At 43.6% G+C, this 13,452-nt stretch overlaps 1 protein-coding gene across 1 annotated transcript in view; it reads left to right on the top strand.

The window, feature by feature from the left end:
• The window catches only part of LOC110490890 (noelin-3), a 39,562-nt gene extending 27,160 nt beyond the window's left edge, over positions 1-12,402 (top strand). The window contains exons 2-6 of the mRNA XM_036945696.2: positions 2,602-2,745; positions 4,757-4,912; positions 9,003-9,222; positions 9,701-9,807; positions 10,997-12,402. Coding sequence (XP_036801591.2) covers positions 2,602-2,745; positions 4,757-4,912; positions 9,003-9,222; positions 9,701-9,807; positions 10,997-11,674 — 1,305 coding nt within the window. The 3' untranslated portion in view covers positions 11,675-12,402. The remainder of the gene's footprint in view (positions 1-2,601; positions 2,746-4,756; positions 4,913-9,002; positions 9,223-9,700; positions 9,808-10,996) is intronic.
• The last annotated feature ends 1,050 nt before the right edge of the window (positions 12,403-13,452 follow it).

Below are 13,452 nucleotides of genomic sequence, written 5' to 3'. Positions count from 1 at the left end.
CTCCTCTCTCTCTTCTCTCCTCTCTCCTCTCTCTCCCTTCTCTCCTCTCACAATCTCTCCCCTCTCTCTCCCTCTCCTCTCCTCTCCCCTGTCTCACAATCTCTCTCACCTCTCTCTCTCTCTCTCTCTCACCATCTCTCCCCCACTATCTCTATCTCTGAAGTGACAGACCGATGATTAATGTTTTAATAGGATGGTTTTCTGAGAGCTGCACGTTTAAAGAAATTGAGAAAAATAAGACAGACATGTCAATGTGTTTCCCTGTATTCCTTTAAAAAAATATGTCTATTGATGCACCAGCACCTTAGACAGCGATTACAGCCTCGAGTCTTCTTGGGTATGACGCTACAAGCTTGGCAAACCAGTATTTGGGGATGGAGTAGCATAGCTATTTTCAGTTCTCTCCAGAGATGTTTGATCGGGTTAAAGTCCGGGCTCTGGCTGAGCAACTCAAGGACATTCTGAGACTTGTCCCGAAGCCACTAATACGTTGTCTTGGGTGTCTGCTTAGGGTCATTGTCCTGTTGGAAGGTGAACCTTCGCTCCAGTCTGAGGTTCTGAGCGCTCTGGAGCAGGATTTCATCAAGGATCTCTCTGTACTTTGCTCTGTTCATCTTTCCCTCAAACATGACTAGTCTCCCAGTCCCTGCCGCTGAAAAACATCCCCACAGCATGATGCTGCCTCCACCATACTTCACCGTAGGGATGGTGCCAGGTTGTCCTTCTGGAAGGTTCGCCCATCTCCGCAGATGAACTCTGGAGCTTTGTTAGAGTGACCATGGGGGTTTTGGTCACCTCCCTGACCAAGGCCCTTCTCCCCTGATTGCTCAGTTTGGTCGGGCAGCCAGCTCTAGGAAGAGTCTTGGTGGTTCCAAACTTCTTCCATTTAAGAATGAAGGAGGACACTGTGTTCTTGGGGACCTTCAATGCAGCAATAAACAAATTATTCCTCAGGATCTGGGCCTCGACAAAATCCTGTCTCCGGTCTGGCTCTTTGGACAATTCCTTCGACCTCATGGCTAGGTTTTTGCTCATTCATTGTCAACTGTGGGACCTTGTATAGACAGGTGTGTGCCTTTCCATATCATGTTCAATCAATTGACTTTGCCACAGGTGGACTCCAAGTTGTAAAAACATCTCAAGGATGATACATGGAAAGGATGCCCCTGAGCTCAATGTCGAGTCTCATCACAAAGGAATGTCATTTTATGCTGTAGCGTTATGATTTCCCTTCACTGGAACTAAGGGGCCCGAAATATGAAAAACAGCCCCAGACCCCCAAAAACAGTAAACTTGAGCGTGCATAACTAAGGTTTCCCTCAAGAATGTCCCTGTATTTAGCGCCATCCCATCATTCCTGCAATTTCCCAGTCCAGTTTCCCAGTCCCTGCTGATGAAAAACATTGCCACAGCATGATGCTACCACCACCATGCTTTACATTGGGGATGGTGTTCTCGCGGTGATGAGAGGTGTTGGGGTTGCGCCAGACATAGCATTTTCCTTGATGGCCAAAAAGCTCAGTTTTAGTCTCATCTGACCAGAGTAACTTCTTCAATATGTTTGGGGAGCTTTCCACACGCCTTTTGGCGAACACTAAATATATTTAATTATTTTTTTCTTTAAGCAAAGGCTTTTTTCTGCCCACTCTTACCGTAAAGCCCAGCTCTGTGGAGTGCACGGCTTAAAGTGGTCCTATGGACAGATACTCCAATCTCCGCTGTGGAGCTTTGCAGCTCCTTCAGGATTATCTTTGGTCTCTTTCTTGCCTCTTATTAAGCCCTCCTTGCCCGGTCGTTGAGCTTTGGTGGGCGGCCTTCTCTTGGCAGGTTTGTTGTGGTGCCATATTCTTTCAATTTTTTATTAATCGATTTAATGGTGCTCAGTGGGATGTTAAAAGTTTCTGATATTTTTTATAACCCAACCCTGATCTGTACTTCTCTACAACTTTGTCCCTGACATGTTTGGAGAGCTCTTTGGTCTTCATGGTGCCCCTTGCTTAGTGATGTTGCAGACTCTGGGGCCTTCCAGAACAGGTGTGCAGTATATATACTGAGATCATGTGACAGATATTGTGACACTTAGATTGCACACAGGTGGACTTTATTTAACTCATTCTGTGACTTCTGAAAGTAATTGGTTGCACCAGATCTTATTTAGGGGCTTCATAGTAAAGGGGGTGATATGCACACACCACTTTTCAGATGTAATTTTTGAAACAAGTACATTTTTTCAGTTCACTTCACCAGTTTAGACTATTTTATGTCTGTCCATTACATGAAATCCAAATCAAATTCAATTTAAATTACAGGTTGTAATGCAACAAAATAGGAAAAACGCCAAGGGAGATGAATACTTTTGCAAGGCACGGTATACTATAACATTTGTAGTATCTATCACTTTCTATCACTAGCTATATGATTATCTAGCTACCAGCTCACACTGAAAAATGTTGTCTGTCATCCAACGTCATTTATCCAGATTACTGATTCCCTTCACTGATATTTTCTTGTGTGTGTGTGTGTGTGTGTGTGTGTGTGTGTGTGTGTGTGTGTGTGTGTGTGTGTGTGTGTGTGTGTGTGTGTGTGTGTGTGTGTGTGTAGACCATCGGGCCTAAGGAGGGTTGGCAGGTGTACAGCTCAGCCCAGGATACTGACGGGCGGTGTATCTGCACGGTGGTGGCTCCTGAACAGAACCTCTGCTCCAGAGACGCCAAGGGAAGACAGCTCCGCCAGCTACTGGAGAAGGTCACACACAAAGCAATACAGACACATACAGTACATACTCTCTCTATCAGGGCCGGTTCCAGGGCCCTGTGTCTGCTAGGGGGCCCCCAACCCCCCAAATGAAATAAGTATATACTGTATTTTCATTTTTGTAACTCAGTCAAGTTCTCAATTTACTGTTGAGCGTTAGGTGCAATTTCAAAATGTTGTGTGCATCAGCAGTTTTTCCCTGATAGTCAGTCAATTAGCCCCTATGTCAGTTCAGGCAGATCACTCGAGATTGACTTCGGAATTGGACATCTGTCCAGCCACTAGTGGCAACAGTGTGTGCTCTTACCATCAAGTACAGGTAGGCTTGGGTTTTGCTAGTGTCTTGTAGACTGGAGTGAAAAATGGGTGTAATTCCATTCGAAGGCAATCCCATGACTCAAATAGAATAACATTTGATTTGTCAATTGTGCCAAATACAACACCTTACTGTGAAATCCTTACTTTACAAGCCCTTAACCAACAATTCAGAAAACTATTTTAAGTAAGAAAATATTTGGTAAATATTTGTTTTCCATTTTTTTTTACTAAAGCAAGAAAAAAAAGTTACACAATCAATGAACAATAATGAGGCTATATACATGTACAGGGGGTTTCGGTACCGAGTCAATGTGCATAGATAATAAACAGCGAGTAGCAGCAATGCAAAAAAGGGGGTAAATGAAAATTGTCCGGGTAGCGATTTGATTAACTCCCTGTAGGCTGTCTCATCGTTGTCGGGAATCATGCCTACCACTGTTGTGTCATTGGCAAAACGTAATGATGGTGTTGAAGTCATTTGTGGGTGAACAGGGAGTACTGGAGGGGACTAAGGACACACCCCTGAGGTGCCCCCGTGTTGAGGATCAACGTGGCAGATGTGTTGTTGCCTACCCTTACCACCTGGGTGCAGCCTGTCAGGAAGTCCACGATCCGGTTGCAAAGGGAGGTGTTTAGTACCAGGATCCTTAGCTTAGTGATGAGCTGTATTAGTCAAAGACCAGCATTCTTACGTAGGTGTTCCTTTTGACCAGGTGGGAAAGGACAGTGTGGAGTGCAATCGAGATGGGGCAGTATGCGAATTGTAGTGAGTCTAGGGTTTCTGGGATGATGGTGTTGATGTGAGCCAGGACCAGACTTTCAAAGCACTTCATGGCTCTAGATGTGAGTGCCATGGGACGTTAGTCATTTAGGCAGGTTTTCTTGGCGCACAGGGACTGTGGTGGTTTGCTTGAAACATGTATATTTTACAGAGTCGGTCAGGGAGAGGTTGACATGTCAGTGAAGACACTTGCCAGTTGGTCAGCGCATGCTCTGAGTACGTGTCCTGGTAATCCGTCTGGCCCTGTGGGCTTGTGAGTGTTGACCTGTTTAAAAGTCTTACTTGACGAGCGTGATCACACAGTCATCCGGAATAGCTGGTGCTCTCGTGCATGTTTCAGTGTTTTGCTCTCCTCAAAGAGAGCATAGAAGGTATTTAGTTAAATCTGGTAGGCTCTGGGCAGCTCAGGGCTGGGTTTCCCTGTGTAATCAACTCAACACCTACCACAGAATCAAGACAATACCTACCATAGAATCAACACAACACCTACCATAGAATCAAGACAGCACCTACCATAGAATCAAGACAACACCTACCATGGAATGAAGACAACACCTACTATAGAATCAACACAACACCTATCATAGAATCAAGACAACACATACCATAGAATCAAGACAACACCTACCATGGAATGAAGACAACACCTACCATAGAATCAACACAACACCTATCATAGAATCAAGACAACACATACCATAGAATCAAGACAACACCTACCATAGAATCAACACAACACCTACCATAGAATCAAGACAACACATACCATAGAATCAAGACAACACCTACCATAGAATCAACACAACACCTACCATAGAATCAACACATCACCTACCATATTGAATGTGCTTCTGTTTGCCGTAGTCCAGAACATATTGGAGGTAGTTGTATTTTCTGGTCCAGGTGCAGAACATGTCCCAGTCCATTGAGGTGTTGAACCTGCGGACCCAGAGGGACTTCCAGTACGTCATGAAGATGGAGAATCAGATGAAAGGGCTCCAGACCACGCTCAGACAGATAGAAGACGACAGGAAGACCATTATAACCAGGAACTTCCAGGTACAGAACATTACAGCACTAGTATACATTACAGTACAGAACATTACAGCACTAGGATACATTACAGTACAGAACATTACAGCACTAGGATACATTACAGTACAGAACATTACAGCACTAGTATACATTACAGTACATAACATTACAGCACTAGTATACATTACAGTACAGAACATTACAGCACTAGTATACATTACAGTACAGAACATTACAGCACTAGTATACATTACAGTACAGAACATTACAGCCCTAGTATACATTACAGTACATAACATTACAGCACTAGTATACATTACAGTACAGAACATTACAGCACTAGTATACATTACAGTACAGAACATTACAGCACTAGTATACATTACAGTACAGAACATTACAGCCCTAGTATACATTAAAGTACATAACATTACAGCACTAGTATACATTACAGTACAGAACATTACAGCACTAGTATACATTACAGTACAGAACATTACAGCACTAGTATACATTACAGTACAGAACATTACAGCACTAGTATACATACAGTACAGAACATTACAGCACTAGTATACATTACAGTACAGAACATTACAGCACTAGTATACATTACAGTACAGAACATTACAGCCCTAGTATACATTACAGTACATAACATTACAGCACTAGTATACATTACAGTACAGAACATTACAGCACTAGTATACATTACAGTACAGAACATTACAGCACTAGTATACATTACAGTACAGAACATTACAGCCCTAGTATACATTAAAGTACATAACATTACAGCACTAGTATACATTACAGTACAGAACATTACAGCACTAGTATACATTACAGTACAGAACATTACAGCACTAGTATACATACAGTACAGAACATTACAGCACTAGTATACATTACAGTACAGAACATTACAGCACTAGGATACATTACAGTACAGAACATTACAGCACTAGTATACATTACAGTACAGAACATTACAGCACTAGTATACATACAGTACAGAACATTACAGCACTAGTATACATTACAGTACAGAACATTACAGCACTAGGATACATTACAGTACAGAACATTACAGCACTAGTATACATTACAGTACAGAACATTACAGCACTAGTATACATTACAGTATGGACTCTTCTATCTTCTCCTTCTACCATTATGGCCGCTTCTCTTCTACCATTATGGCCACTTCTCTTCTACCATTATGGCCTCTTTTCTTCTACCATTTTGGCCTCTTTTTCTTCTACCATTATGGCCTCTTTTCTTCTCTCCTCTACTTCTACCATTATGGCCTCTTCTCTTCTCTCCTCTCCTTCTACCATTATTGGCTCTCCTCTTCTCTCTCCTCCTTCTACATCATGACCTTTTCTCTCATCTCTTCTACCATTATGGACTCTTCTACCATTATGGCCTCTTCTCTCTAATACCATTATTGCCTCTTCTCTTCTACCATTATGGCCTAGTCTCTTTTCTCTTCTCTTCTGTCATTATGGCCTCTTCTCTCATCTCTTCTACCATTATGGCCTCTTCTCTCTTCTACCATTATGGCATCTTCTCTTCTATCTTCTCTTTCTACCATTATGGCCTCTTCTCTCTTCTCCCATTATTGCCTCGTCTCTCTTCTACCATTATGGCCTCTTCTACGATTATGGCCTCTTCTATCTTCTCCTTCTACCATTATGGCCTCTTCTCTTCTACCAATATGGCCTCTTCTACCATTATGGCCTCTTCTCTTCTACCATTATGACCTAGTCTCTTCTCTCCTCTCCTTCTACCATTATGGCCTCTTCTCTTCTACCATTATGGTCTCTTCTACCATTATGACCTAGTCTCTTCTCTCCTCTCCTTCTACCATTATGGCCTCTTCTCTCTTCTACCATTATGGCCTCTTCTCTTCTATCTTCTCTTTCTACCATTATGGCCTCTTCTCTCTTCTCCCATTATGGCATCTTCTCTCTTCTACCATTATGGCCTCTTCTCTTCTACCATTATGGCCAAGTCTCTCTTCTCTTCTACCATTGTGGACTCTTCTCTCTTCCCTTCTCTCTTCTCTTCTAACATTATGGCCTCTTCTATCCACTTCTGTCATTATTGCCTCTTCTCTTCTGTCATTACGGCCTCTACTCTTCTACCATTATGGCTTCTTCTCTCCACTTCTGTCATTATGGCCTCTTCTCTCCACTTCTGCCATTATGGCCTCTACTCTTCTACCATTATGGCCTCTTCTCTTCTCTCCACTTCTGCCATTATGGCCTCTACTCTTCTACCATTATGGCCTCTTCACTCTTCTCTTCTACCATTATGGCCTCTTCTCTTCTCTCCACTTCTGCCATTATGGCCTCTTCTCTTCTACCATTATGGCCTTTTCACTCTACTCTTCTACCATTATGGCCAAGTCTCTTTTCTCTCCACTTATGTCATTATGGCCTCTTCTCTTCTCTCATCTCCTTCTACCATTATGGCCAAGTCTCTTTTCTCTTCTCTTCTGTCATTATGGCCTCTTCTCTTCTGCCATGATGGCCTCTTCTCCGTTCTCTTCACTTCTGTCATTATGGCCGCTTCTCTTCACTCTTCTCCTTCTACCATTATGGCATAGTCTCTTCTCTCTTCTCTTCTACCATTATGGTCTCTTCACTCATCTCTTCACCCTTGTCCTTCTACCATTGTGGACTCTTCTCTCTCCTCTTCTACCATTATGGCCTCTTCTCTCTTCTCTTCTACCAGTATGGCCTCTTCTCTCTTCTCTTCTGCCATTATGGCCTCTTCACTCTTCTCTTCTTCCATTATGTCCTCTTCTCTTCCATTCTTCCATTATGTCCTCTTCTCTTTTCTTCTCTCTTCTACCATTATGGCCTCTTCTCTTCTCTCTTCTGTTCTACCATCATGGCCTCTTCTCTTCTCTCTTCTGTTCTACCATTATGGCCTCTTCTCTTCCATTCTACCATGATGGCCTCTTCTCCTCTCTTCTGTTCTACCATTATGGCCTCTTCTCTTCCATTCTACCATTATGGCCTCCTCTGCCATGATGGCCTCTTCTGTTCTACCATTATGGCCCCTTCTCTTTTCTTCTCTCTTCTACCATTATGGCCTCTTCTCCTCTCTTCTGTTCTACCATTATGGCCTCTTCTCTTCCATTCTACCATTATGGCCTCCTCTGCCATGATGGACTCTTCTCCTCTCTTCTGTTCTACCATCATGGCCTCTTCTCTTCTCTCTTCTACCATTATGGCTTCTTCTCTCTTCTCCTTTTACCATTATGGCTTCTTCTCTCTTCTTCTTTTACCATTATGGCCTGTCTCTGTCTTTATGCCTGCCTCTGTCACTAACACTGTCACTGTGCCTGTTTCGGTCACGGTCACTGTCTCTGTGCCTTTCTCTGTCCTTTTTACTGTCTCTGTCTCTTTTACTGTCTCTGTCTTTATGCCTCTCTCTGTCACGTTGCCTGTCTCTGTGCCTGTGTTTGTCTCGTGCCTATATATGCCTGTGGGCCTGTCTCTGTCTGTGTGCCTGTCTCTGTCTCTGTGCCTTTCTCTGTTTCTGTGTCTGTTTCTGTATCTGTCTCTGTCTCATGCCTATGTCTGTCTGTGGGCCTGTCTCTGTCTCGTGCCTATGTCTGTCTGTGGGCCTGTCTCTGTCTCTGTGCCTGTCTCTGTCTCTGTGCCTGTCTCTGTGCCTTTCTCTGTTTCTGTGCCTGTCTCTGTCTCTGTGCCTGTCTCTGTACCTGTCTCTGTCTTTATGCCTCTTTCTGTATCTGTCACGTTGCCTGTCTCTGTCTCTGTGCGTGTCTCTGTCTCGTGCCTATGTCTGTCTGTGAGCCTGTGCCTGTCTCTGTGTCCGTCTCTGTGTCTTTCTCTGTCTCTGTGTCTGTGCCTGTCTCTGTGCCTGTTTCTGTGTCTGTTTCTGTCTCTGTGCGTGTCTCTGCCTCTACGTGCCTTTCTCTGTTTCTGCCTCTGTGCCTGCCTCTGTGCCCGTCTCTGTCGCTGTGCCTGTCTCTGTGCCTGTCTCTGTTTCTGTCTTTGTGTCTGTCTCTGTGCCTGTCTCTGTTTCTGTCTTTGTGTCTGTCTATGTCTCTGTGTCCATCTGTTGTCTGCTTCAGGAGCTGAAGAACAAGATGGATGAGCTGCAGCCTCTGATCCCTGTGTTGGAGCAGTACAAGACAGACGCCCAGCTCATCTCCTCCTTTAAAGAGGAGATCAGGAACCTGTCCATGGTGCTCACAGCTATTCAGGAGGAGATGGGGGCATACGACTATGACGAGCTCTACCAGAGAGTCCTCAGACTGGACAGCAGGCTGCACAACTGCATGGGCAAACTCAGTGAGTAGAACCAGATCAATATCCACTGCGTGGGCAAACTTAGTGAGTAGAACCAGATCAATATCGACTATGTGGGCAAAACCCAGTGAGTAGAACCAGATCAATATCGACTGCGTAGGCAACACCCAGTGAGTAGAACCAGATCAATATCGACTGCGTGGGCAAAACCCAGTGAGTGATCGGTTGTAAATGCATGTGCTCGTATAAAACTCTGCGATACCACGTGGGATACCACAAGCAGTATTGCCAAACAGCTTGCACATGCAGTCAATACCTATGGCCAATTAATTGAGTCCGATATGACTGCCTGAGTCCTAGAGCTTGGTGTGTGCTTGTCTCCGCCAAGCCTGGTTTTAATATGTACAGCGTTGTTCGGTAAAACTCTCACAGTGGCGCAGGCATGAAATTGGCTTGAGAAATGTAGTATGAAGAGGAGGCAAAAACAGTACGTCTTATCGCTGCATTTTTTTATTAACAGCATGTGGGAAATTAATGAAAATCACTGGACCTGTAACAATAAAGACATCTGGCACCCGGTTTGGAGCATGGATGACTGATCCACAGGCCTCTCAGAGAAACAACAGGGTGAGTTATGGGATGGGAGTGGAGGAGGTGGGAGGTGATAGCTCTGTCTGCGGGTTGTGTCTCTCTCTGTTTTGTTTCCGGACTACTAAGGAAGGATTCATAACAATAATCAAAGACTGTCATGACCTAATATCATGGGGTTGGTTTTCTTCTAGGGGCTTCTGAGATTGGAATATTCAATAGCTTTTCTGATGCAGAGGATCATTTATGTTGATTCATAATGCCTTGTGAAGTGGTTCAGGTATTAGATTTATAATGCCTTGGGAAGTGGTTCAGGTATTAGATTTATAACGCCTTGTGAAGTGGTTCAGGTATTAGAATTATAATGCCTTGTGAAGTGGTTCAGGTATTAGATTCATAAGGCCTTGTGAAGTGGTTCAGGTATTAGATTTATAATGCCTTGGGAAGTGGTTCAGGTATTAGAATTATAATGCCTTGTGAAGTGGTTCAGGTATTAGATTCATAAGGCCTTGTGAAGTGGTTCAGGTATTAGATTTATAATGCCTTGGGAAGTGGTTCAGGTATTAGAATTATAATGCCTTGTGAAGTGGTTCAGGTATTAGATTCATAAGGCCTTGTGAAGTGGTTCAGGTATTAGATTTATAATGCCTTGGGAAGTGGTTCAGGTATTAGATGTATAATGCCTTGGGAAGTGGTTCAGGTATTAGATGTATAATGCCTTGGGAAGTGGTTCAGGTATTAGATTTATAATGCCTTGGGAAGTGGTTCAGGTATTAGAATTATAATGCCTTGGGAAGTGGTTCAGGTATTAGATTTATAATGCCTTGTGAAATGGTTCAGGTACAGTGCCTTGCAAAAGTATTCATCCTCCTTGGCATTGTTCCTATTTTGTTGCATTTCAACCTGTAATTCAAATATATTTTTATTTGGATATCATGTAATGGACATACACAAAATAGTCCATATTGGGGAAGTGAAATGAAAAAAATGACTTGTTTAAAAAATACATTTTAATTCCAGGTTGTAAGGAAACAAAATAGGAAAAATGCCAAGGGGGGTGAATACTTTCGCAAGCCACTGTATATTCATAAGAGAGATGGAGAAAAAAGTCACTTTTCCGTAAAGATATTTAAATGTATGTTGCATGTTAACTCAGTCAGTGTTCAGTCTAATACACATCAGCATGTGGTTTCCACTAATTCCTGCTATTCATCTTTCTTTGACATAGGTCTGGTACATGGACAGCTACACCAACAGTAAGATTGTACGTGAGTACAAGACCATGGACGACTTTGTAGCTAACGTGGTGTCTCGAACCTACAACCTCCCATTTAAATGGGAAGGAACCGGTCACGTGGCGTACAATGGGTCCCTGTATTACAACAAGTACCAGAGCAACATCATCGTCAAGTACAGTTTTGAGACGGGTCGGGTGTTGGCTCAGCGGGCTCTGGAGTACGCCGGCTTCCACAACACCTACCCTTACTCCTGGGGAGGATACTCCGACATCGATGTCATGGCCGACGAACTGGGCATGTGGGTAGTGTACGCAACCAATCAGAACGCGGGAAATATCGTCATCGCCCAGATGGACCCGGACACCCTGGAAGTCCGGAAGACGTGGAACACGGAATATTCCAGACGGAATGCGGGGGAGTCCTTTATGATCTGCGGAACACTCTACATCACCAACTCTCACCTGACGGGTGCTAAGGTCTACTACGCGTACTCCACCAAGACCTCCAGCTATGAGTACACAGACATCCCTTTCCACAACCAGTACTTTCACATCTCCATGCTGGCCTATAACTCCAGGGAGAGGCACCTCTATGGCTGGAACAATGGACACCAGGTGCTGTTCAATGTCACTCTGTTCCACGTCATCAAAACCCAAGACGACTCCTAGAGGACACGGGAGGTGAAATGTCACAAGTCCTCATATGGACGCCGTAGAAATGACAACAGCAACTTTCCAAGGCAAAGCGCCATCATTTGTGATATAAAAAGGGACCTTGTTGCTTTACAACCTCGTTCATGTTTTTCCTCACCTCCTCCCGAAAGTGAACTGCTCTGTCATTACGTTGCCATTACTTGAAGAAATTGCCCTTTTTTTGTATTTTCTGGGCCAGAACACTTGAGGTGACTTGAACACGGACAGAATGTCATAGATTCTATTTATCCTTTCTTCTTCTTTTCCCATCGCTGCTGAAATAGGAGTTTACTGTATGGCCTTATTTACTGCTGTCTTTACGTTCTCTATGATCCTCTTCTTTTTCCGATCGCTGCTGAAATAGGAGTTTACTGTATGGCCTTATTTACTGCTGTCTTTACGTTCTCTATGATCCACAGGCTCTTGATAGATATGTGCATGAATGTCTGACATTTTGTCCTGCTGTAATTTACGATGATACAGTGTATTTTCAACGTTTCTGTTCCAGATGTCCTTCAGTTCTCACCGTGTTTGTAGTGACGCCTATTGAAAGTATTTAACCCTAGTTTGAGGTCTTCTCCGGAGTATTTTGCTGCCATGTTACATGAACAGTCTGATTATGGAAAACACTGTGGTAACAATTGTATGTCTCTATGCGAAAAGCTGAGTAAAAATTTTGTTTGTTATAAAATACTGTATCAAAAGTGTATCAGTTTTTTTATTTGTGTTTCAAAGGCAGTACCTCTTATAGCACAACACTGAAACCCACCCAATGCAGCACCAACGTAATCCAATGCTTTTATCTTGGTATGAAAATGCTGCGTCTTGATACACACTAGGTGCACTAAAAAATGAACAACTGCTCGTTCCAAGACACAGACTGACCAGGTGAATCCAGGTGAAATCTACGATCCCGTATTGATGTCACTTGTTTAAACCCACTTCAATCGGTGTAGATGAAGGGGAGGAGACAGGTTAAAGAAGGATTCTTAAGCATTGAGATAACTGAGACATGGATTGTGTACCTGTGCCATTCAGAGAGCGAATGGGCAAGACAGAACATGTAAGTAAGTGCCTTTGAATGGATCATGGTAGTAGGTGACAGGCACACCGGTTTGTGTCAAGAACTGCAACGTTTCTGGGTGCACATCGTTGTCACGCTCAACATGTTCTGCCTGCATCTTGATGTCTGTTCTACCTGTAGTCTGCCTGCATCTTGATGTCTGTTCTACCTGTAGTCTGCCTGCATCTTGATGTCTGTTCTACCTGTAGTCTGCCTGCATCTTGATGTCTGTTTAACCTGTAGTCTGCCTGCATCTTGATGTCTGTTTAACCTGTAGTCTGCCTGCATCTTGATGTCTGTTTAACCTGTAGTCTGCCTGCATCTTGATGTCTGTTTAACCTGTAGTCTGCCTGCATCTTGATGTCTGTTTAACCTGTAGTCTGCCTGCATCTTGATGTCTGTTCTACCTGTAGTCTGCCTGCATCTTGATGTCTGTTCTACCTGTAGTCTGCCTGCATCTTGGTGTCTGTTTACCTGTAGTCTGCCTGCATCTTGATGTCTGTTCTACCTGTAGTCTGCCTGCATCTTGATGTCTGTTTACCTGTAGTCTCCCTGCATCTTGATGTCTGTTTAACCTGTAGTCTGCCTGCATCTTGATGTCTGTTTAACCTGTAGTCTGCCTGCATCTTGATGTCTGTTCTACCTGTAGTCTGCCTGCATCTTGATGTCTGTTTTACCTGTAGTCTGCCTG

Source organism: Oncorhynchus mykiss, chromosome 15, assembly GCF_057628025.1.
Source record: "Oncorhynchus mykiss isolate SJ-2025 chromosome 15, ASM5762802v1, whole genome shotgun sequence".
NCBI lineage: Eukaryota > Metazoa > Chordata > Actinopteri > Salmoniformes > Salmonidae > Oncorhynchus > Oncorhynchus mykiss.
The sequence above is the reverse complement of the archived record's forward strand: the minus strand, read 5'-3'. Positions and strand labels throughout refer to the sequence as shown.